Raw genomic sequence first — 25,421 nt, 5'->3', positions numbered from 1 at the left:
TTTAGGGAGCTTGTAATTCCAAGTTTATTTCTCATTTTGCTTCTTTTCATTTTGTCCATTATTCTGACTCTTTCAGTTTTGTGCAGAAATTTCATTTCGGATGATTCAATTCTTTCATCTGCTTTTTTTTTTATTGTCCATATCTCACTGCCATGAAGTAAGGTAGGTTTAGCTTTCATAATAAGATGAGAATAATGAACTCAGTATTTGAACATAAAGAATTAATCAAATATACTGTACATAGTTGGCCAGAGGATGTAACTCAGTTATTGACCTTACTGCAAATTTTAAATCAGCTGAGTTAATCCTGGATGTAAGAATATACCGACTCTTTCAATTAAATTTGGATCATTATTTGGTATTACCAAAAATTCAATTTAAACCAAAATGGCTAAAAAAGAAAATAACTATCAATTGAGTTAAAAAATTTCTTCATTAGATGATTCCCATACAATGCAACAATATCAGAAATGCACTGATTTAAAAACAGAAATGAATCAAATGATATAGAAGGGTAATGGGAAATTCTGAAACAAATCCTGACAAAGGCAGCAACAGGAATAAAGATTAAATGGAATAGAAAAGAAGGGCTATGAAACTGGGACAAAGAAATAAAAAATATAATAAAAACAAAAAAGGATAGTTAAAAACAAAAAAGGTTAGTGACTGAGATATGCAGTTGAAATATCAATGTTGCATTAAAAATAAATAAATAAATAAAAATATGTAAACAAATCTTCATCCTATGTATATCTGAATTGGTGGGTGAGAGTTATGATTAAGAAACCTGAATAACAAATGATGCACAATGTGAGGATAAAATTAAGAAGGATGTTTTTAGGGGAACATATGTAAGTTTGACAAAAATTATGAAGGACAGAGATGTCAGTAAGGACATGAAAGCTAGAACTGTTTGTGCAAGAGTCGGACCATTACAAAAGATGATTATTAATTCACTTAAGGAATTCACAACGTACACTAGAATATAAATTAAATTAAACTTTAATATATATTTCCAATATTTCGACAACATCATGTTGCCATCTTCAAAGGAACTTAAAATAAAGACACGTGCACACAGGCACTACACACAATAAATAAGGACGAAGCAAGGAAGCTATTGTTTCTCCTAAAAGTCCTGATGGTGCCCCCCTAGCAGGCTATGTAGGTATTCTTGGACATTGGGCTGAAGGTCTCCTGATGTACGTCTCTCAAATTTGGGGACATCTCATGCAACCAAATTTGTTGAGGTTTGGCATGTTTCTTAGGACTGAGGCTGATTCCATGAAAAGTCTTTCAATTTTGAATTTGCTACGGCGTATTATTGTGGCTTTCTTCCACCGTATTAGGCCGCACGAAGGAAGTCTTGGTTTCGAGTCTAGTCGGCGACTAGAGGAAATTTTTCTAAGCCTTTTTTCGACCGGTTCCCGAGTTAGTCGAGCTCTGGCACGGGCAAGCAGGTTTTTCCTCCCGGAAACTCGGGTTTTTCGTCCTGTAAACTCAAGAAAATCGACCGTAGAACCAACATTATTTCAGACATTAAATATATTGTGTTAGGGTTAGAGACCACGAGATGGCGGCACATTTGAGCCGTCTCTCTTCACTGCGTACCGCTTAATTAGTGATAGCCTTGGGCCATCTGTCTCTGATTGGGTACCAGTGGAGATTGAACTGCCCACTCAGTCTCCAAAAGTTAGATAGGGCTAAATGGCCTCGCCTACTCCCGTATATACGGGAATAAAAAAAAAAAAAAAAAAAAAAGGCGTTAGCTGATTTTTTTTTTTTTTTTTTTTTTTTTGGTTCAAGTCACTCTTATTGATATAACAACACCAATTGCAAATTGATCACCGATCCAAAAATAGAGAAATTTATAATTATACTGCGCCACCCTATTTTTAGATTAGTCTATATAAAATAGTAGGATCAATTCTTAATTAAGTTAGCAGTCTCCTCATTTATTTAGGCCGAATTATTTACTATTCTACTTGGGGTTCCTGCAAGATTCGAATATTTATGAATGGTGCAATAAAAGGGAATTCAGGCAAACACAATATTTAGATTAACAAAATAAAACATTTAATATATGATATATATAACAAATACAAGAATTCTGCTTTAAAATGAAACAATACAATCAACTTAATACATCTTGCTAAGTCACTCATGCCAATTCAATGTTCTAAACTTTCACATACAATTCACAGCTTCAAAATCACAAGCTTTCGTACTCAAGTTAATAAAGCGAAACTTCTTATTTAATCAGTCTCCACATATCTATCAGCTGTACTTAATGTTTAAATTCACAGGAAGCACTAATCAAAGTAGACAATATTTCAAGCAATCTTATTTCAGACTTTGAACTTCGAAGATATGTTAATGTTAGAATAAACAAACAAGTATGACTACTCTTACCAGATACAATCTTCAATACATCTATTAATTGTGAGCACACTTATGAATTAACTTATTTAAGTTAGCGGAACACATTAATAAAAATTCTCCAACGATTTAACTGAACTACTGTTAATTGCACCTTACTACTCAAAAAAAAAAAAAAACACATCAATAAGGCACTGATATCCTTCCTTGTTTACTTTTCTCAAACTAGTTAATTTCAATATAATTCTTCTCAGGGCAACATAGAATTAAGACGTAATCCTAGACTAACTGGAACTAATCAGAATTTTCCATTGAATGTCCAGTTCTTTATTTTTCCGGTTACAGCATTAATTTTCCTTTACAACACAGCTGACTTCACTTGCAGCTAAGTATATGATTCACTATGTTTTGGCTCACTTCTAAACACTATTCTCATGAATTTCTGTCCTAGAGAACTTATAATTTTCTTCCACTTCTTTTGCTTGTATCCTACCTTCCTTCCTGCTCCACAAAACTTCCTCTCTTCTCTCTAATTAAAAATCTTCCATATAATATCTTTCCTCTCCTTTCAGTCCGAAGGTCATGCTCTCTTCGACTCGTGCTTGTTTATTTCATGCGTCTCCATGACAACAAATGAACGCAAACATTTCGCTAATGTAATACAATGCTCTACTACTACATGAGTGATTACATAACGTTAAATTTTCACAAATAAGAATAAACAGAATATTTGAGCTACTTAATCAGCTTTTTCATTACGTATAGAATTAATTATAATAATACTTTTCGTTACATCATATATATATATTTTAGTTATTATAAATTCTGCACATATTATTACTTAACAAATTAATAGTAGGTTAAGTTTAGAATAAATATTTAAATAGTAATCCTAAATTAAGGAATAATAAATAATTTTTATACAAATCATGATTAATACATAATAAGCAATGTTAAATGTGAATGAAAAAATAAAAAAATAAATTACACAACATAGTTTCATTCACAATTTAACATAGGCTCACCCTTTCTTTGAAAAAATTTTTTTGTTATAAGAAAAATTTTTCTTTTCACACTAGGCTTCCTCACGGAAGAACTGGATTACATATTTCCCTTTCGATTCCTCAAGTAGTATCTAGTATAGTACTGCTGATAGGCATTCTGCAAGTAATGCTGATAGGTAGTACTTGCAGAATGATTTGAATAGGCTGGAATTGTGGGTATGAGAAAATGGATAACGTTCAATGTCAGTAAATATAAAGTCATGCATCTTGGTATGATTAGATATCCAGTGTTGTATTATATTGCTAGAAGAAACTGATCAGGCTAGGGATTTTGGAGTGTTAGTAAATAGGAAGTTGAAGTTCAGGAGCCATGCTGCAAAAAAATGGAAACACAACTCTAAAGATAATTGCAATGCTGAAACAAACTTTCGTGTGTAACGATGTCATTTTGCCTCTTTACAAGGCCCAGATAAAATCTCATTTGGACTATTGTGTGCAGGTCTAGTTTCTGTTGTGTTTCTGACATAGTGGACAGAGTAAAATCAACCCCAACCTACTGGCTCCCAGTGCTAAGCAACATCCCACCTCCACACATCTGCAGATCCAACTTTCTTCAACACGAATACAGCAAAATCATGGAAATCCAAAATCTTCCAATCCACAAAGACATCCCACCCCTGGAAATAAACAGGCTAAAGACATATCTGTGTTACAAATAGAATGTGGTTACTTGTTATTTTTGTAATCTTTCTGCATAATCTAGATTGCTTATGAGCTAATTTAGCATGACATGCTCTTATAGTATCTGTATTTTGTAACTGCTTCCCATATGTTAGTTCAAGTGTTAAGAAACCCGAGTATGGTATGTATATTTAAAGATATATATGCTTAAATCGGTTCGCATTAACGAATCCACACTTTAAATTAGAAATTGAGAATAATTATTTTTTAAATAGTTTCATATTATGTGTTTTGAGAAAGGATGATAGAAGTGAAATTTGTTCAAGTACATGAAGGAAAATATCTCTTCTAAATCTATAAAAGCAATGTCCGAATATTTTATTTTGTTTACTTCAGTTCTTCTAAGTATTGTTTTTCTTATAGCTATATATTGTTTCTGAACTAGCCGGGTAAAACAATAGCATTCAAAATTTTGTGTACTGTGCAAAGGGAAGCAGTTCCAAAATACAGATACTATAAGAGCATGTCATGCTAAATTAGCTCATAAGCAATCTAGATTATGCAGAAAGATTACAAAAATAACAAGTAACCACATTCTATTTGTATAGTTTGCCCACCGTTTTCAGGTCTCTCCTTGGAATTTTGCCAAGAATAGTTGATTCATGCTGAAGGGAAGAAAGAAATGAAGGATGCATGAACTGGTCGCCAACATGCAAAATCACGTGCTTTCTTGTCTGTCGCTGTACTAGTACTAGCTTGATTTTTGTTGTCGCTTTTTTGCATTATTTTTTTATTATTAATTTGTATGATGCATCCAGTACAGTCAACAAGTTCTGTTGTTAAACGTTTCAGTAGCTCTTGCTAAAGAGTATTGAATAATGTGCTGACATTCTGCGAAAACGAACCATCAGAAGGCCATCTCCTTGTTTCCCTTTCTCAAGTCATAAAATGTGCAAGTGCGGGCGTATCGAGGTCAACTGTTAAAAGAATTCGTAGGGAATCAAAAGGTGAAGGTAAGCCAAAATTTAAATCTCCTAAAAAAAAGCGGTTTGATGTAGACGTTATAAGAAGAACTATTCACAAATTTTATGTGGTCGAGAAAAGAGTGCCAACTGTTCCGAAATTGATTCCTGTGCTTCTTTGGAAAAGAGAAACTTTAAGGAAAATACTTCATGAAATCGGAATTTGTTTTAAAAAGTCTCAGAATAAAAGGAAACTTATCATGGAGCAAAGTGACATTGTTTTATCTAGAACACAGTATTTGAGAGCAATAAGATGTTTCAGGGAGGAGAAAAGACCGATTATGTATCTAGATGAAACTTGGATTGATAGTAATATAACTTATGAAAAATGTTGGCAGTCTAAAGAAGACTCTGAAGATTAAAAGGATTTGACAATGGTATTTTTTTCAACATATTTTTTGCATGGGTTTGTTAAAAGAGTCACAACAAATCATAAATAATTAATCGGTTCAGGACATTAAAGTGTCTCAGTTCTCTCAACTGTAAGTTTAGAATATCAAAGTTCATTTGAAAAAAATTTTCTGTTTTTCGGTATAATTATTTTTATTTTATAGAAAACTTTCTTAAAAATAAACTTAGTTAAATTTTTGTTTTATGCTATACCTTTTTTTAATTTTGTTAATACTCTACGTACTTTTTTCCAACTGTTATAGCAAAATAGTTACACTTTAAAAACAGCAATGTTCGTAAAAGAAAAGCTAAATTTTCCGACCTGTAATAATAAACAAACTCATCCCAGAACAGATTGATTACCCTATTATCGGAATGGATTCTCCTTTTTCTGACATGCACAGAAGTGTCGAGGGATCTCTAATCGGTGGGCAAACTATAACACAGATATGTGCAGCACTAATTTACATATAAAATCCTTGTCCCGCTTTTCAGTAAATTACTAAGAGGCATCCTACTGATAACTGCGGTTTCTAAACCCATCAACTCGACTAGGATGACTGGATATTTCACAATACAGCACAACTACTAATATATATTGATATCTGTTGGCTGAACATTAGCAAAGCGCCAAAATTACTTTATGTACAATAATTATAGTATATTACAGTAGTACTTCATGGAAATTTCTTAGATCATAAGTTTTAATACTAATAAAAGAAAAAAAAAATAACTAAAGAACCTAAATAATTTCTTCCACTCATCAGTTTTATTTATTTAAGTATAAAATGCACCAACTTCACCTGGTGGCCTTATGTGTTTGACATAAACATCACTCAGGTAAGACTTGTTCTTTCTGTCGCCATGCCAATACGGCTTGCAATCCCTTAAGACTAATGAATCAAAGAAGTCACGTGTTCTTGGTAAGTCTCTGCTGTTCAGAAATCCAATGTAAGGTAGTGCTCCTTCCTGAATGAATATGGTAGATTCAAAAGGTACATGACACCCTCCAATCTTAACAGCAAAAAATCTTGCAGAGACAAGTTTCAACATGACGGAGAAGTGGAAAGAGTCCTGGTGTAACACTTCAACAGGGACCTTCTATGAATTAGTGGACCCAACACAGATACCTTCAGGTTTTGACCCACCTCGGAAAATTTGGTCTGCCCTTAACCGTATCCGCACCAACCATGGCAGATGTGCAGACCATCGTTACAAATGGGGCATCATTGCCTCACCCAGGTGCGACTTTGATCACCCCAACAGACAATTAATCACATTAAAGCAGAATGTGTCCTATGTGCATACAGTGGAAACCTGTCAGACTTCATCTATGCTACACCAACTGCAGGCGACTTGATAATCAACCTAGATATTCAGTTGTAGCCTATTCTTGATTCTTGAGTGGCTCTTTTATGACTATGTTATGTCTTATTATTGTACATATGTCTATTACTATGTCCATATATATTAAGGATTAATGTAATGTAACTTTTCATATGTGAGCCATACGCTAAATAAATAAGTGGAGAGAGAGAGAGTGAGTGAAAAGGAGTATGTTAAAAATGATATCAAGATTGTGGAATACTGATTATGAAGTCAAAATTAGAATTTGTAGACTTCAAACAGGAGAAAGAGAGGTGATATGATTGAGACTTACAAACTTCTGAAAAGGTCATACATGATTTCAATTGATGGAATTTTTCATTTTATGGTGGGTAGGGAAAGGACAAGAGGACATCCTTGGAAGCTAATAATGAATGCCGCTAAGAAGGGAGGTGAAGGCTAGATTTTTCACTCAGAGTGGTGTGTGATTGGAATGGGTTGCCATTTAATGTGGTGTGTACAAGCAGTGTGAATGAGTTCAAGAAAAAGTATGCTAGCTATAGTTCGCCCACCGTTTCCAGGTCCCTGCTTCGCGTCTTTCCAAGAATAGTCGATTCATGCTGAAGGGGAGAAAAAAATGAAGGACGTCCGAATTGGTCGCCAACACGCGAAATCACGTGCTTTATAGGTAAAATTTTCCAACTGTTATACAAGCAACATAGTTAACTACAATAATCATAAAAGAGAAGTTAATTTTCCGACCGGTAATAATAAACAACTCATCCCACAATACGGACTGATTACCCTATTATCGGAATGGATTCTTCTTTTTCTGAGATGCGCAGAAGTGTCGAGGGACCTCAAATCGGTGGGCGAACTACAGCATGTGTAATATGTATCATCCCTGACTCCCTGGAGGTCTCTTTTAATAATAATATACAGTAGGTACAATTCTCTATAATAAGTAAATCTCGATAAAGAGATCTGATATTCTTTTTTTTGCTATCAATTAGTAAATTAATTTCTACTATTCTATATATATATTATTTCTCATACCTGCAAATAATTAAATAGCCATTGTAAGAATTACATAATAATGAGCTCAATAATATACTCTCATACTCTCTCACAGTTAAATTCAATACTGAGAGATAATATGAAATACTTTACAAAACAAACTGAACATAACATTCAACTAAAAGTTCTAGTTTCACACTTAGCCACATGAAAACTTTTTTTTTTGCAGCAATTAGTCTATTTTTTTTTATTCATTCATTCATTCTGCCTTATTTTAAATTCCTGATAATATACAAGGTTAAAAGGACTCACTTAACTAATATACTTGCATATGCCTTCTTTCAGTAAGCAAGTTTCCATACACATTTTCCTCATTTTTCTGAAGTAGGCATGAAGAATAATTTCTCAGACAACAGGAATGCATTTAATTGAGCAGTTTCAATAAAAAGAACTGTGCTGCAGATTCCATCTTGCTCCTTGGAATATCACTTGTTTTTCCTTAAGCACAAAATATTCTCACTAATTTATGATGGCTTGATACATTATGCTGTCCTTCAATTATTTGCATATCCTTGGAGAATCAAGATGTACATAAAATTTTTTCTGAGATTAGAGAACTTAATTTGATAGTTTATTAAGACCTTTCCAGCTCTTCTTCAATTGCCTGCCTCTCTTTGCTGGCTAGCATTCCTGTTATTCAGCAACATCTATTCTAAAAACAACAACTAATGAGCATGTCCATATTCAAAGTGAAACTCAAGTGACAAAAATGGATGCCATTACTACAGTGCCTGCACATTGTACAATAGTGTGACATGCGAACACAACCACACACACACACACACACACACAGACAGACAGACAGACAGACAGACAGAGAGAGAGAGAGACAGAGAGAGAGAGAGAGAGCATTTCTGTGTTATTTCCTAAGGACTGCTACATTACAGTAAACAAGTTAACTATTTATAACTACATTTAAGTCTCCACCTATGCTACTGCTTTACCACATGGTAGTTCTGATAATATTAACAAATAAATGCATTAGTAAATGTGAACAAATTAGAAATACATTTTTAGAATATCTTTATCATATAACAAAAATGTATTCCTTATAAATGATACTGTAAAAAAGCAACATGACAAGTAAAACATTTACATGAGATTTTTTTTTACAATGGCACTGTATGAGTGCAGCAGCCGTATGCTATTCTCCCAAAATGCAAAGTATTAAAGACTTCCATATGGTTAATGAAGAATCGACAGATCTAAAGAAGTGAATGTTTAATCCATTTCTTATGCGAACTGCATTCTATAATTTGCTGGTATAATTTATTTATACCATCAAATAGAGCCTACTGCCATGGGAGGTCCTCTTTCCCCAATCTTGCTAATTATTTTATGGAACACTATGAATATCTCCTCAGTGATACTTTTCCCAAACCTGTTGTATGGTACAGATATGTTAAAGATATTATTCGGAATTGTTCTTCATTCAAGCTACAAAATTTTGTCACCATCAAATTTCTGACATGTACCCAATAATACAGTACTATCATATCTTGTACAAGGGATGTATAGGATATGATAGTACTACATGAAAAATTTACATCATTACTAACTTCCTATCTACAATTTTCCTCCAAATCAATCTGTTAACTGTCAAGACTCCAACATTATCAGATCTTATATTTCTATCGTCTAAGGCACTCTGTACCATATCAATCCACCTATATCTTGGTCTTCCTCTGGGTCTTTTTCCTGCCAACCTGGTAGCAAACACTTGTTTTGCTAATCTTTCCTCTCCCATTCTGTTTAAGTGATCATACCACCTGCAATTAGCTCTGCTAACACATTCATGGATGCTAATAATGTCAAATTATTTCCTAATATCCTCATTTTAATATGATATTGCCATTGATGCCATCTGTTCACACCCCTAATCTTTCTCATATCTGCAGTCTCTAGTCTTTGATAAAGTGTTTTACTTCTAACCCAGCTCTCAGATCCATAAGTTAAAATGGGTTTGAACACCGTCTTGTATACATCTAATTTAGTGTTTTAACTAATTTCTCTTTTATTCCATAAAAATTTATTAAATTGACTTCCTACCATACCAGCTTTGTTGATTCTGTTGTCTATTTCTATATTTAATTTACCATCTTTCAAATTTGAACTTATATTTATAAAATAAATTTAATATATATATTAAATATTTATTTATAAAATCATGCCTAAGTAGCTGAAATGTTTTACTTGTCCTATAGGTTCTCCATTCACAATGCAGTTGATATTTTCAATGTTACTGCCTATCATTATCTTGTTATTGCTGATCGTCATACCATATCTATTACAACAGTTTAATCATAACATACAATATAAAATGATGGCACAACATGACAAAATTTTGTTTCCAAGCAGTCCACTCTACAATAAAGTTCACATTAGAAATAACAAAAAGCAGTCAAATTTTTTTTTTTTTTTTAAATCTAGTGGTTCAAAATCAGATGGAAGTCTTCAATGCTTTGTATTCTGGAAGAAAAGAAAACACACAAAGACATGATATCCATGGACAGTCGAAATCATTGTCTGTGTAAAAAATTAGACTATCAAAATCTTAATCCATCATAGCTATGCTCTTCTATGGACACTACAACATCTAGAGTTATAGCATATTAGGTAACCCTCTTAGCAAGAGAGACCTTTATCAATGAAGTATTCAACAGTTATAATGCTTTGTCTTCTGCTCAAGAAGAGTTAATCACATTTCAATTCCATATGCCAAGGTTATATCAGAACAGTGTTAAAATTCTCATAATAATCATTCATGTATAGGGATCCCAGACGTCCCGTAAAATATGGGATCGTTACATTTTTGGCTAATGCGTCCCATTGTTCTGAGAAAACTCTTCGGGACAGCTTTTTGTCCAGGATTGTGTAGCTTTTCATGACATGATTCTTAAAAACAAACAACTGTTAAGTGAAATTCATTCTTCAGAAAAGTATTGCAAGAGTGAGCAAGACTGATTGATTAATAAGAATATTGTTTATGTTAAAGATACCAAGCAATTTTAAACTTGGTTTGACTCCATTTTTCCCAAGTGAGCAAACAGACAAAATGTCCAGGTTGCGCCTGCAATTGATGCAAGACTAGCTGATCCCACAGGTAGTGCAAGACCAAGGCAACTCGTAGTAAAGGTGGAGCAAGCTCTGATCACTAATCTTAATATTTACCCTTAATGCCAAAACACATCTCCAAGAAGGGGATGTATGATGTTTTGTATTAAAGGCAAGGGGCCACTACCCAGACCGGTTTTGACCTTTATTGAGGTCTCATCAGTAGGAGCCAGGCTAGAAATACCAAGATTTAGTAATGCAGAGCTTGTAAGTATTTTACCAAAACAAGTTACCATAAGGTGTTTTAACCTCATTAAATAAAAATCTCAGGAGGAGATCTAAATGTAGAAAGTATTTTTAATACGGGTCCCGAAGGGTCACGTGATACCTAAGCGTGAGGTAGCAGATATCGAAACCCTGGACCGGGGCAAGACCAAACACTTAGTGGTGGGACTAGTCAGGCCCCCCCCTTGCCTTTTTGAATCATGCCCTCCATTTTGCCGCGTGTGCGGACCCTTGCTTTTGAGGTCGACGCCACTATACCGGCGAGGGCGATAGCTAAAGCCATTGCAAACATCATACATCCCCTTCTTGGAGATGTGTTTTGGCATTAAGGGTAAATATTAAGATTAGTGATCAGATCTTGCTCCACCTTTACTACGAGTTGCCTTGGTCTTGCACTACCTGTGGGATCAGCTAGTCTTGCATCAATTGCAGGTGCAAACTTGACATTTTGTCTGTTTGCTCACTTGGGAAAAATGGAGTAAAACCAAGTTTAAAATTGCTTGGTATCTTTAACATAATTATACCCAAGTTAATAATACTTTCTACTATATGATAAGAATATTGTCAGGTGAGAAGAGCATTATTGTATTAACAATCTATTTTATATCTATAATAGTAAGTAAAAAACTATTTGAAGGCAACTTAAAGTGGCTTAATGAAAATATGCAGCCTAACAATTTGATTTACTATTTGTTTACTCATACTTAGTAAAGTGTGTGCATAGTAAACCTTACCATGCACACACTTGGAAAGTTAGAATCATTTTGTAAGATTGGCATATGCAATGGATTCGCATACTAAACTTTCACCCTCAGTCATAAGTGTCCCATATTTTTTCCCAATGTATCTGGGATCCCTATTCATGTAGTATTTTGTCATGTCTGAAAAATGTTTAGTTTTTCTTTCTTTTATTCCATTAAACTCTCCAAGTGACTACTAGATTCCTTGCTTTAATGGCTTTTCATATTTTGGACAATCCTAAATCTGCCTCTGTCTGCTGTAAGGAACAAAGCACACATCAAGCTTCATGAACTAAACCAGTCTGGCCTTGCAAAACATGCCACCTTCAGTAAACACAAGCATGGATTTGTTATGGAACAGCTTTGTAAAGAAAGCTGGGAAGCATTATTTAAATAATCTGAATTTTAACAGGTCTGACCTACATTTAGTTCCCTTATGGCAAATAGTGCTTCTCTAATCAGCTAAACTTTCTTGATTCTAGGAATAAATCGATGAGTTATTACCTTACTCAATGCTTCAGGGGCACATCGTGATTTTTTATTTTTTTTTAATTTTTTTGTTTGCATGTAAAATGGATGAAAATTTTATACCAACAATGTTTATTTTTATGCAAGTAATCCTATTAATTTAGTTAATAGCATTAAGAAAATGATGAAGGATTGTTTCAATTTCAAACTAGTAACTCACTGCTGAGTAAACATTTCAGCCCCTGAACTGGAAAAGATGGGAAAATGAAAGTTAAAACTCTTAACTCTCACCATAAAGAACTCAACTCTCTGATATGCACTGACAATATAAATTGATATTCTGGGATAGACAATTCAAGATGATTTATATAGTTATCTAGTAGGGAAGAAAATGAATTTACAATAAGAATGAAATTTTGTATCAAAGAGGATTATATAGAAAAATTTCAGATTATGGATTTAATAGAATGACAAATCTGAATATACAAGTATCACCTTTCTCATGGAAGGAACTGCATATCTAATTTGGGCAGATGAGATGAATGACAATGTTAATTGTCAATTATTAGAGTGAGTCTGGATGTGAGTAAAGCTACACCACACTGCACAACATTTATTTATGATTGTGTAGGCAGAAGATATTTCCACACAGCCCTCAATGTACTAGCTGTAATTTCTTGCCATGACTCGAATATTCTAATATTAAAATTTGACTTGCCTAATATTAAAATTGTTCCAAAATTCAGTCAATGAAATTGCATCCTACCACACTGTAGCTTACACTGCTTCTACAAAAGTTCTTTGCAGATAATAAGCTTTGAAAGTTGAAAACATTCCTTGATTCACTGGCTGTAGCAAAGATGTAATGTTCAGAGGTGAATGGTGCACTTTCACGAAATAATAAACACAGTAATACTTAGTACTGTAATACAGTAATGGGAAGACACTGGTTTGACATGTCTGCCTTGGATGATCACCTAAGCAAAACTGAGCTTATACAAGGGTGGTCTAAAAAGTTCTCGACCTAACAATGAAAACAACAATGAAAAAATGAATTTATAATTTCAAAATTATTTTTATTTTTCAACATAATCTCCCTTAAGACTAATACATTTATTCCAGCGATGCTCCAGCACCATTATCCCATCCTTGTAGCGGTTTTTGGTAAGATCTACAAAATACCCCTCTACAGCTGCAATCACTCTTGATTTGAAAAATGCTGACCAACGAAGAAGAGGTTTAGTTCTAGGAAGAGACAGAAGTCAGAGGGAGCCAAAACTTGGGAATAAAATGAATGTTCCAACAATTCATCATAGTGCAGATCCCTTAATTTTCCCATTGCCAAAACACCTTTGTGGGCAGATGCACTGTCCTGATAAAAGATGATTTTTTCTTCTGCAAACCAGGTATTTTCTCACAAATTTTTTCATCTAGTCGGGTTAAAAGATCAGAATAATATTCCCTGATTATTGTTTTACCCTTTACAAGATAATTAATACACAAAATGCCTTTAGCATCCCAAAACATCAATGCCATAACAGTTCCTGTTGATGGAATCAACTTTGTCTTCTTTGGTGCTGAAAAACAGGCTTCTGTCCATTGTTTTGACTGCTGTTTGAATTCTGGTGTGTAATGGTGAATCCAAGTCTCATCCATAATAATAAATCAATACAAAAAATCAGTTTTATTCTTGTTAAAACACTCCAAGCTCTGTTCAGAGATTTTCACGCAAGTGCATTTTTGATCTGCTATGAGCAAGCATGCCACCCATCTTGCATAAAGCTTTTTCATTTGAAATTCTTCATGCAAAATATATCCTACATGTTCTTTTGAAATGCCTACAGTCTCAGCAATTTCACACACTTTGACTCGCCAGTCATCTAATATAGTATCATGCACTTGATCAATGATTTCTGGTGTTGTTAGACTTTTTGGACATCCTTCACATGAATCATCTTCAAGGTTGGTACGGCCACGTTTAAACTCGGAACGAAGGAGAAGAGTGTCCATAAACTTTTATGAACATAGAATGAATTTCTTTTGCGTTAAACCTTCTTTAACAAAGAATTTTATAACTGCACTTTACTCAATTTTATCCATTTCAAGGGATACAGACAACACTTTTGCTTCAGACAGCTATATAAAACAAACAACTACTTGACAGAATGACTTGCAATTTCACATGGATGCTTATGACAGATGTACCAACTTAGGAAAAAAAAGTTTGCTAATAGTGTTGCCATCTATGATCGAGGCTGCGTATAGCAGCATAGTGCCGCAGCAGAAGCACACTCTGGCAACACTGTTTATAAACAACAGTTTTCAGGCATCTTTTTTTTTCTGTTTTGTAATCAGTTTTCTAATTGGTTTAGTTTATAGTTTATTTGGTACAAAAGCAATAAAGGTTATATTGCACCATAGTAAAGGTTACAGTTATAGATAAACAGTTAAGGAAATTTGAAAACAATAATTTGAAGGCTAATCTTCTTGAATAGCAGGCAGTCTCAAGTACAGTAATGTGGGCAAATATGAGAATGGGGAACTGGACAATGAGACTTATTTGTGCCTATGGTCCCACAGAAGGTTCTACTAAGGTAGAAGTGGAGGAATTTTTTGAGGCTTTAGAAAAAGCAACTGACACAATGAAAAAGGAAAAGTTGGCCCTTGTTGGGGATCTAAATAGCAGAGTAGGAAATCACTGTCAGACATATAAAAATATTTTGGGAAAATTTGGAAAAAAGAGCAAAGTTAATAATAATGGCAAATATTTGATATGCTTTCAATTGTTGGATTTCTGCTCAGGACATGGACTGGTTATTACTAACACCATGTTCCAACATAAAAATTTGCACAAATTCACATGGAGAGAAGAGGCAAGGAATAAGAAAAGTCTCATTGACTATGTTATTGTTGAAAGTGATGTTTTGGATCTGATGCAGAACACCAGAGTGTACAGAGGATTTGAAATTGGAAGTGATCACTATTTAGTCTTGAGCAGGATAAAACTGAATTTCATATTGAACAGAATAACATGTAAGAAAGTTTTAAAGCGAATAAAAGTTGAGCAGCTCTCAGATGTAAACTGTAGACTAAAATACACAAAGATTATTCAAGAAAAAATGAAATAGTTTGAGAACAGGAATCAAACCTTGGAGATTCAGTGGCAAGCTTTGAAGAAAACCCTGATTGATTCAGCTAGAGGTATGTGGTGAAAATGTATGCAAGGATAGAAAAATTAGACCTCATGTTGGACACAGGAAGTTAAAGAGGCAGTGAAGGAAAAGAAGAAAGCATATCAAATGTTCCAGGCAAATAAGTCTGCTTTTGCTCTTAGAGAATACAGAGACAAATGTAAGAAAGCGAAACACTGTGTAAAACTAGCTAAACAAAAGTCATGGGAGGACTTTTGTTTAGCTCGTTAGGCAAGAACATAGAAAATAAACATCAAGAAGGTGGCAAGATATTTTGGAGGTTGTTGAAGAAGTTTAGAAATGGAGGAGAGAGTTCTGTAAAAGGACTTAGAGATGATAAAGGCGACAAGAAAACGGAAGAAAAAGATATGCTTGAAGTATGGAGTAATTACTTCAAAAAATTGCAACGTGAAACAAGCAGTGATAGCACAGTGGTAAAAAACACTCAACAGGCATACAGTCAGGAATACATATCCATACTTGAAGTAGAAAAAGCCATCAAAGGCTTGAAATGTGGAAAGGCAGCAGGAGTAGATGATATTGAACAGAAATACTTAAGTATAGTGGTATAAAAGTCTTACAGTGGCTGCACTGCATAGTTCAGAAAGCCTGAATAGAGGGACGAATTCCCGACAATTGGAGTAGAGCTCTCATAGTACCCATATATAAAAAGGGAAATAAAATTGAATTTGAGAATTACAGAGGTATTTCTCTACTGAGTGTTCCTGGCATACTTAAGTATGCCAGGAACACTCAGTAAGCATACTTACCTGGTATACTCAAGTAAGTATACTTGAGAAATGGTTGAGAAGAATTGTGGAAGAAAAGCTTGGTGAAGAACAAGCTGGATTCAGGGCAAATAGAGGCTGTCAGGATCAGATTTTCACTTTACGACAAAAAGTTGAGAAAACATGGGAATATAACAAAGATCTGTATTTAAGTTTTGTTGATCTGGAAAAGGCATATGAGAAGGTGCCAAGAGAGACGCTATTGAATACGCTACAGTTATATGGTGTCAATGGGGCATTATATCAAGCAATACTTAGTCTTGAAACAACATCAGAGTGGTCTTCAAACCAACCACCAACATCAGACAAGTTTTAGGATCTCCAAAAGATAAAGTTCCGTTCTACAAATATCCAGGAGTATATTACATTACCTGCTCCTGTGGTCTTGCCTACATCGGACAAACTTCACGAAGTTTAGAAATTAGACAAAAAGAACATGTTGGTGATGTAAACCACAACAGAAGCATCTCTTCCAGCTTAGCACATCATTTCTGCACGTCTAACCACACGATAGATTGGCAAAACAGCTCCATGCCATATCGCGATGACGACTACAGGCATCGTGTATTTAAGGAAGCCACAATAGTACTAATAACCGGCAGAAAAGTCCACAGAAATCAGGCTGTAATTCTAAACAGTTCGTGGAAAAACTTGATCCTCTCTCTCAATGAATGTGAACTATAGCTAGCCAGTAATCACATTACAAGTCTACAACAAACACGCATGCGTGATAATGAATAAGAACAATAAGTCATCTCTGTCACGTGAAATGTGTAACCATAGATACTAGTTTGGTTTACAACGTTTTTTATGTTCCTTTTAATTTGTATTAACTAACTTTCATATTTCCATAATGCCTTGAAAAAGCCAGACAGTTTGCTGGCGAAACTGGTAGGTTTGAATAAATGTTTTTATTGTAAAATACTGGTCTGTATTAATAAAATTGTATTTCTATTATAAAACCAAAAATGTATAATTTAAATACTTAGTCTTATTTGAGTTGTAAGTTAGAATTGAAGGAAGTACAGGAAGATGGTTTAATGTTAAATCTGGTGTGAGACAAGGATGTACATTATCCCCTGTGTTATTCATTATCTACATGGATTATATTATGAAGGAAAGTGGTATTAAACATGATATGAAAATTGGAGATGTTAATCTCAGCTCTTTGCTTTACGCAGACGATGTTATACTTCTAAATAAATCTACTACAAGTTTGCAAGATTCCCTGTCTAAATTGAATAACTGTAATAGATATGGTATGAAGGTGAGCATTAAAAAGACAAAGACAATGAAAATAGGTTGAATTGTTGAAAATATCAACTGTGTTGTGAACGGTAAACCTGTGGAACAAGTAAAACATTTGAGCTACTTAGGCACGATTTTTACTGAAGATGGTAAATTAAATATGGAAATAGACAACAGAATCAACAAAGCTGGCATGGTAGGAAGTCAACTGAATAAATTCATATGGAATAAGAGAGAAATTAGTTGGAACAAACTGTATACAAGACAGTGTTCAAACCAGTTTTAACTTATGGATCTGAGAGCTGGGTTAGAAGTAAAACACTTGACCAAAGGCTAGAGACCGCAGATATGAGAGTCCTGAGAAAGATTAGAGGCATGAACAGATGGCATCAATGGCAATATCATATTAAAAACGAGGATATTAGGAAAGAACTTGACATTGTCAGCATCCAGGAATGCGTTAGCAGAGCTAATCTCAGGTGGTATGGTTACTTAAACAGAATGGGCGAGAAAAGATCAGGAAAATAAGTGTTCTGCCAGGTTGGCAGGAAAATGACCCAGAGGAAGACCAAGATATAGGTGGATTGATGCGGTACAAAGTGCCTTAGACAATAGAAATATAAGATCTGATAATGTTGGAGTTTTGACAAGTAACAGACTGATTTGGAGGAAAATTGTAGATAGGAAGTTAGTAATGATATAAATTTTTCATGTAGTACTATCATATCCTGTACACTCCTTGAGAGTACATGTCAGGAATTTGATGATGGTAATGCATGTACAAAAATTAAGTTCCACAATGCTGCATCTACATATGTACAGAATTACTGCAGAGGGCATAGCAACAAGCAAGGTCAAAAGTTACCGCAGTAGCGTCCAACCACAGATGCGAAACCTGTGGCTGGCAATGTGGCATGAAGTCCCATGTTGAAGGGGAGAAAGGAATAAGGTGATAGCGATGTACGAATTCATTACCAACACACGAAATCACGTTTTATATGTAAAATTTTCCAACTGTTGTACAAACAAAAGTTACCACTTTAAAAAATAGAATTTTCATAAAAGTAAAGCTACTTTTCCGATATATAATAATAAACATCATCCCACTAAATGCATTGATTATCATATTATCGGAATGGATTCGACTGTGACATATGCAGAGCCTAGCAAGAACAACTTCTCTTCTCTTTATATGTTGACTAGAATGCCAATGCTTAATTTCAGGCTCAATGTCATATAATTTGTTCGTCAATGCTTCATGCCATGATGACTGCTACTGAGCAATTAGCTTTGATCTTATAAACTGTAAGTAGTCTATATATGGTACTGTCAAACAGTACAAGCTGATTTAGCAGCTGCATCTGCAGCCTCATTTCCCTCAACTCCAATGTGGCTGGGAATCCAGCACAACTGAACATTCAAATTAAGGATTTTCATTTTGTACAACAGATGTAACACCTCAAAGTACTGGATGTGGATTATGTATAGGAGAGGAGGTAGCCTGTAAAGCGCTCAATGAGTCTATAAATTATACAATTTTGGTAGCGGCTTTTTTTATATGCATAAGTGCAAGCTGAATGGCATGTAACTCTGCTGTATAATTGTTGGAATCAGGTGGGATCTGGTTGGAGATTGTAATGTCCGGAAACATAGAAGTACAGACAACAGTGGTATCAGTTCTTGAACCATCAACATAGACAGGCAAGAAATCAGAGTGTGCTGCTTTATGTGCATTAAACAATTGCAGGTAGGCAGATGATGGAGTATGAGACTTCTGTAGTTGACAAAGTGAGAGATTGCAGGATGGAGTGCAAACCTGCTATGAAGAAATGCTGTTATATTTAGTGTAGGTAATGTTATCAACCTTCATACCAAAAGGACGTATGGCAGTCTGAAGTGATACGTCCTTTTGCTATTGAGCTTCCGAATGCAGAGAAAAGAGACTAGTCCATGTAGGATGATCTGGGAGAGACTTTATCTTTAGGGCATAATTGAGAGACAACTGTTTATGTTGTCTCTCAATAGTGATAGAGCCGGTTCATTTGCTTCAACATAAAGACTTTGAGTGTGTGATGTGCAAGAGGCACCATTAGCTATTCGTATACTCTGATGATGGATAGAATCCAACCATCGCAGGTTACTCTGTCTTGCAGAACCATAGACTTGAGACCCATAATCCAGCTTTGAGAGTGCGTGATAAAGACAGAGCAATGAAGATCGATCAGCACCCTACTCAGTAGAGGACAGAGTGCAAAGGAGGTTCAATGCTCTTTTGCACTTTTCTCTTAGTAGAACCCGCTCTACTTTCATCATCTACACCAACGCTACCGCCGACCACCACCACTAGTATTTTCACAGACAATCACAAACATCCATACCCATGGCAGAATTCGAACCCACAGCCTTTTGGCTGGAGAGCAAATATGCTAACCATTCAGGCAGCCTGGCTGGCCGAATGGTTAGCGTATCCAGATAATTTATATCAGGTTTATATTTTGTAACCTTTAGAGATATGCATGCACTACTAGTTTCATCTGCAAGGCTACTCCTATTAAGAGACAAAGTTCATCACTAAGAACAATGATTCACAAGAATATGTAGATGGAAAAATGGATGGTAATGCTGTTGCAAGGGTTTTTAAACATACAAAAGTTTCTGGAATAGTATTCCAAGCCCTCAGTACCTCTTTTTCTGCACCTCTCTGTTACTTATATCTATAATCGCTCCTTTTCAATATTTTCCAAGTCAACTCTGAGATTGACAAATTTCTGTCTGGAAATTGAGCTCCTATGAAAATCAATCAACAGCATTTCAAAATCATCCATATTTATCCATAAAAACATCTGCAAGTTTGTCTGGAAACTTAAATAATTTTGCAGTCTCTTCTAATTCTCTGAACTTAACAAATCTTAGAGAGAACTGCTCAACAGTTCACACAATGACGTTAAAAAATAGCTTTTGAAGAAATTACACTGGCAGTCTGTTGTCATCCTTTTGGAAATTATTGATGATTTTCTTTAGGTTTGGAAAATCTCTCACTGTCATCCCTCTTAAAAATCCTAGTTTCATTTCAAATGTCTTTATATCAAACATAACATCAAAAGTCTCACCAGAGTCCTGCAGATTAGTCAAAAAGAGATTTCTCACCCAGCCATTCAATAAATCATTTCAGAACAAGCCCTCGACTAAGCCAACAAACACTGTTGTACATTATTAGTCCTTTGTACACCAAATTCACTTCATTCAATAGATTCTGAATTTGTTTTTTATTCAAAGCAGGTGCAGAAATGTATCACCCTTGGTTACTGTTTGCATCACTTCTTGAAGTTCCTTTAGGCCAGCTTTTGCACATAGTCTCCTCATGTATGATGCAATGAAAACCTATCAGAAGATGTTGGATATGTATTTATTTAATTATTTTTAAGGTGAGCCCTGAATTTCATGCCAGAAAAAAGTCATTGGCATGCCAAGGGTTCCCCACCATTGACCTTAAATTTCTTTCATTGCATTTAATGCGATTTAATGGAGAATGAAGCAAAATGCGAGAGAGAGAGAACAGTTTTCTAGTTAAAGCATAACACTGACAATCTCCCTCTCTAACACATAAAACTCCACTAGTCAAAACTGAGATAGCTAAGAACATTCTAGTTTATCTTAAGAGTAGAAATTCCGTTTTGTAAAGAAAAAAATTTCCATACATTCCATATTGCACATTATACCATATATTCCATACTCTATTTTGTTTTATGTAAACCAGTTAGCACCATTTCCAAGTAAACTGATTTACACATAATCTTACTTCTCAGATAAACAAGGTGATGAGAAATCACAACAGGGTAGGGAAGAAACAGAAACAAAGATGGTAAGAAACAGGTAGTCAAAATATACATTTCTATGATTCATATCAAACTGTGGGCATGGATGGTTGTGAATGTCCTTAGGTAGAAGATTACCATCTAAATGGTGAGCGTAGCACCTTGCTTACTGGCCCAGAGTATCTTCAAGAAACTATGTTAATAGTCTACAGCAGAATTCCCATGTTATCTAACCTTTAGTCCATCCACAGTATTAATACTTGTTAATGTACCATAGGTTCATTAACTGGGATTCACATAAAACAAGTTATTTGTTCAATGTAATTTAAAGTCAGTCTAACAGTTCTAAAATAGGAATACAGAGCTGTTAAATATACAGCGTTACATTTCTTTCAGAATTTATATAAAAAACATATGGAAAATAAGTTCTCAAAAAGGTCACTCTGTTGAAAACGAATATTTCTAAGAATTTCAGGAATTAAGAGAGAGATAAAGTGGTCAGAAAACTAGCATCTACTAAACATGCATATTAAATTTCTTTACATATTGTAATATTCAAAATTAAACGTAATATGTATTTAACTAAAAATGTGTTCCTTACTTGCTTTTTTATGAAGAAGTTTATGATTATCCCAGTTTCCCTTAAAACATTCCTGTGGAGAAAAAACTGCATGTTAACATTAAAATGATATCATTTATAAAATACTTTTATATTATTTAAAACTTATGATTAATATATTTATTAACATAGTAGAGGGAAGAACATTTGATAACATTTAGAAGTGGTAACAACAGCTCACAAATTGACTACATTTTGACTAGAAGAAAACATCTTAGTGGTGAAGAACAAGCTGGATTCAGGCCAAATAGAGGCTGTCAGGATCAGATCTTCACTTTACGACAAATAGCCGAGAAAGCATGGGAATATAACAAAGATCTATATTTAAGTTTTGTCGATTTGAAAAAGGCATATGACAAGGTGCCAAGAGAGAAGCTATTCAATACGCTGCAGTTATATGGTGTCAATGGGGCATTATATCAAGCAATACTTAGTCTTTATTTGAGTTGTAAGTCAGCAGTTAGAATTGAAGGAAGTACAGGAAGATGGTTTAATGTTAAATCTGGTGTGAGACAAGGATGTACATTATCCCCTCTGTTATTCATTATCTATATGGATCACATTATGAAAGAATGTGGTATTAAACCTGAGATCAAAATTAAAGATGTTAATGTCAGCTCTTTGCTTTATGCGGATGATGTTATACTTCTAAATAAATCCGCTACAAGTCTGCAAGATTCTCTGACTAAATTGAATAGCTGTTGTAATAGATATGGTATGAAGGTCAGCAATAAAAAGACAAAGACAATGAAAATAGGCAGAATCATTGAAAATGTCAACTGTGTTGTGAACGGAGAACCTGTGGAACAAGTAAAACATTTCAGCTACTTAGGCACAATTTTTACTGAAGATGGTAAACTAAATATAGAAATAGACAACAGAATCAGCAAAGCTGGTATCGTGGGAAGTCAATTGAATAAATTCATATGGAATAAGAAAGAAATTAGTTTGAACACTAAATTAGCTGTATACAAGACTGTGGTTCAAACCAATTTTAACTTATGGTTCTGAGAGCTGGGTCAGAAGTAAAACACTTGACCAAAGACTAGCGATCGCAGATATGAGAGTCCTGAGAAAGATTAGAGGCGTGAACAGATGGCATCAATGGCAATATCATATTAAAAATGAGGATATTAGGAAAGAACTTGACATTGTCAGCATCCAGGAATGCGTTAGCAGAGCTAATCTCAGATGGTATGGTCACTTAAATAGAATGGGAGAGGAAAGATTAGCAAAACAAGTGTTCTCTGCCAGGTTGGCAGGAAAACGACCCAGAGGAAGACCAAGATATAGGTGGATTGATACGGTACAAAGTGCCTTAGACGATAGAAATATAAGATCTGATAATGTTGGCGTCTCGACAAGTAACAGACTGATTTGGAGAAAAATTGTAGATAGGAAGTTAGTAATGATGTAATTTTTTCATGTAGTACTGTCATATCCTGTACACCCCTTGAGGGTACATGGCAGGAATTTGATGATGATGATGATGATGAAAACATCTTAAGGTTGTGACAAATTGTAAAGTAATTCCAACAGATCAAGTAGCACAACAACACCGACTGCTGTGTGCAGACTTTAAAATAAGATTGAAGATAAGAACTTCTGGTTGCCATGGGATGAAGACAATTAAGTGGTTTCACTTAAAAGAGGAGAGTGTGAGGAATCGTTTTAGGGAGAGAGTGTTAGAGAGGATTTCGGATGGACTGGAAAGTGTACAAGATTGGTGGAAACATAATTCAAAAGTAATCCTGAGCTGTGCAATCGAGGTGCTTGGTGAGACATCTGGAAAGATTAGAGAGCAGAAGGAGGGTTGGTGGTGGAATAATGATGTACAAGTGGCACTGACAGCTAAGAGGAAGGCAAAGCAGAAGTGGGATGAGTCAAGAGTGGAAGAGGACAGAGAAGTGTACAAAGAGAGAAAGCAAGAAGCCAAGAGAGTTGTGGCACAGGCGAAGGCCATGGCATATCAAGATCTGTATGATCAATTGGAAACAAAGGAAGGACAGAGAAAAATTTACCAACTAGCGAAATGTAGAAATAAAGGAGCTAAGGACATCTTACATGTGAGGCAGATCAAAGATGCTGAAGGAAGAGTATTATGGAGGGATGCGGACATAAGAAACAGATGGAAAATATACTTTGAGGTACTTTTGAATGAGGAAAATGCAAGGACTCACAGAGGAGATGGGCAGCCTTCTGAGGGGATGGTGCAGAACATCAGTAGAATGGAAGTGACGGAGGCCATGAAGAGGATGAGGAATGGAAAAGCAGTGGGCCCCGACAGAATTCCAGTGGAGGCATGGAAGGCACTGGGGGAAGAGGGAATTGACTTGCTGTGGGACCTGTTCATGAAAGTTTGCCAACAGGAAAATATACCCGAGGAATGGAGGGAGAGTACTCTTGTTCCCATCTACATGGGTAAAGGGGATGCACAAGACTGTAAAAATGACAGAGGAATAAAGTTGATGTCCCACACAATGAAGATCCTAGAAAGGGTTCTTGATGGTAGATTGAGGGAGGAGGTGGAGATTGCAAAGGAACAATTTGGCTTCATGCCTGGTAGATCAACAAAAGATGCTATCTTTGGGTTACAACAAATGATGGAAAAATATCGAGAGAAACAAAGGGAGCTACATCTGGTATTTATTGATCTGGAGAAAGCATACGATAGAGTGCCAACGCAAGAAGTCTGGAGGTGTCTGAGAGAGAAGAAGGTGCCGGAGAAATATGTCAGGTTGGTGCGGGAAATGTACAGAAATGTGAAGACAAGTGTTAGGACCTGTTTGGGACAGACAAAGTTTTCAAGTAACAGTTGGCTTGCATCAAGGGTCAGCATTAAGTCCGTTTCTGTTTAATATTGTGATGGAGGTGGTAACAGAGGAGGTGAGAGAAGATGCACCTTGGACAATGTTGTATGCAGATGACATCTTGCTGTGTGTAGATTCAAGAGAAGAAGCGGAAACTAAACTGGAAAGATGGAGAAAAGTACTGGAAGAGAGAGGTATGAGACTGAGCAGAAGTAAGACAGAGTATATGTGTTGCGCAGTGGGCAGTGGCCAGGAGACAGATCAGGAGCTGAAAGGAAATGTCATCAGGAAGGTGAGAGACTTTAGATACTTAGGTTCAACAGTGGAAGAAGATGGAGGAGCTGAGAAGGAAGTGGGACGCATGATACAAGCGGGTTGGCGGAACTGGAGGGAGATGGCTGGAGTGTTATGCGATAAGAGGGTGCCGATCAATCTGAAAGGCAAAATTTATAGGACAGTAGTGAGGCCAGCTATGACATATGCTATAGAAACTGTGGCCCTGAGGAAAAATAACATCAGCAGGA

General features: G+C 35.3%; 1 protein-coding gene across 1 annotated transcript in view; it reads right to left on the bottom strand.

Annotated features, from left to right (window-relative positions):
• The window catches only part of LOC150104559 (methionine aminopeptidase 1), a 172,653-nt gene that overhangs the window by 122,049 nt on the left and 25,183 nt on the right, over positions 1-25,421 (bottom strand). Inside the window, exon 2 of the mRNA XM_090395775.1 lies at positions 22,070-22,121. Coding sequence (XP_090251901.1) covers positions 22,070-22,121 — 52 coding nt within the window. The remainder of the gene's footprint in view (positions 1-22,069; positions 22,122-25,421) is intronic.

Source organism: Typopeltis vanoorti, chromosome 7, assembly GCF_054136105.1.
Source record: "Typopeltis vanoorti isolate ZY-2024b chromosome 7, IOZ_Tvanoo_1.0, whole genome shotgun sequence".
Lineage (NCBI taxonomy): Eukaryota > Metazoa > Arthropoda > Arachnida > Uropygi > Thelyphonidae > Typopeltis > Typopeltis vanoorti.
This window is presented reverse-complemented; position numbering and strand designations above follow the sequence as displayed.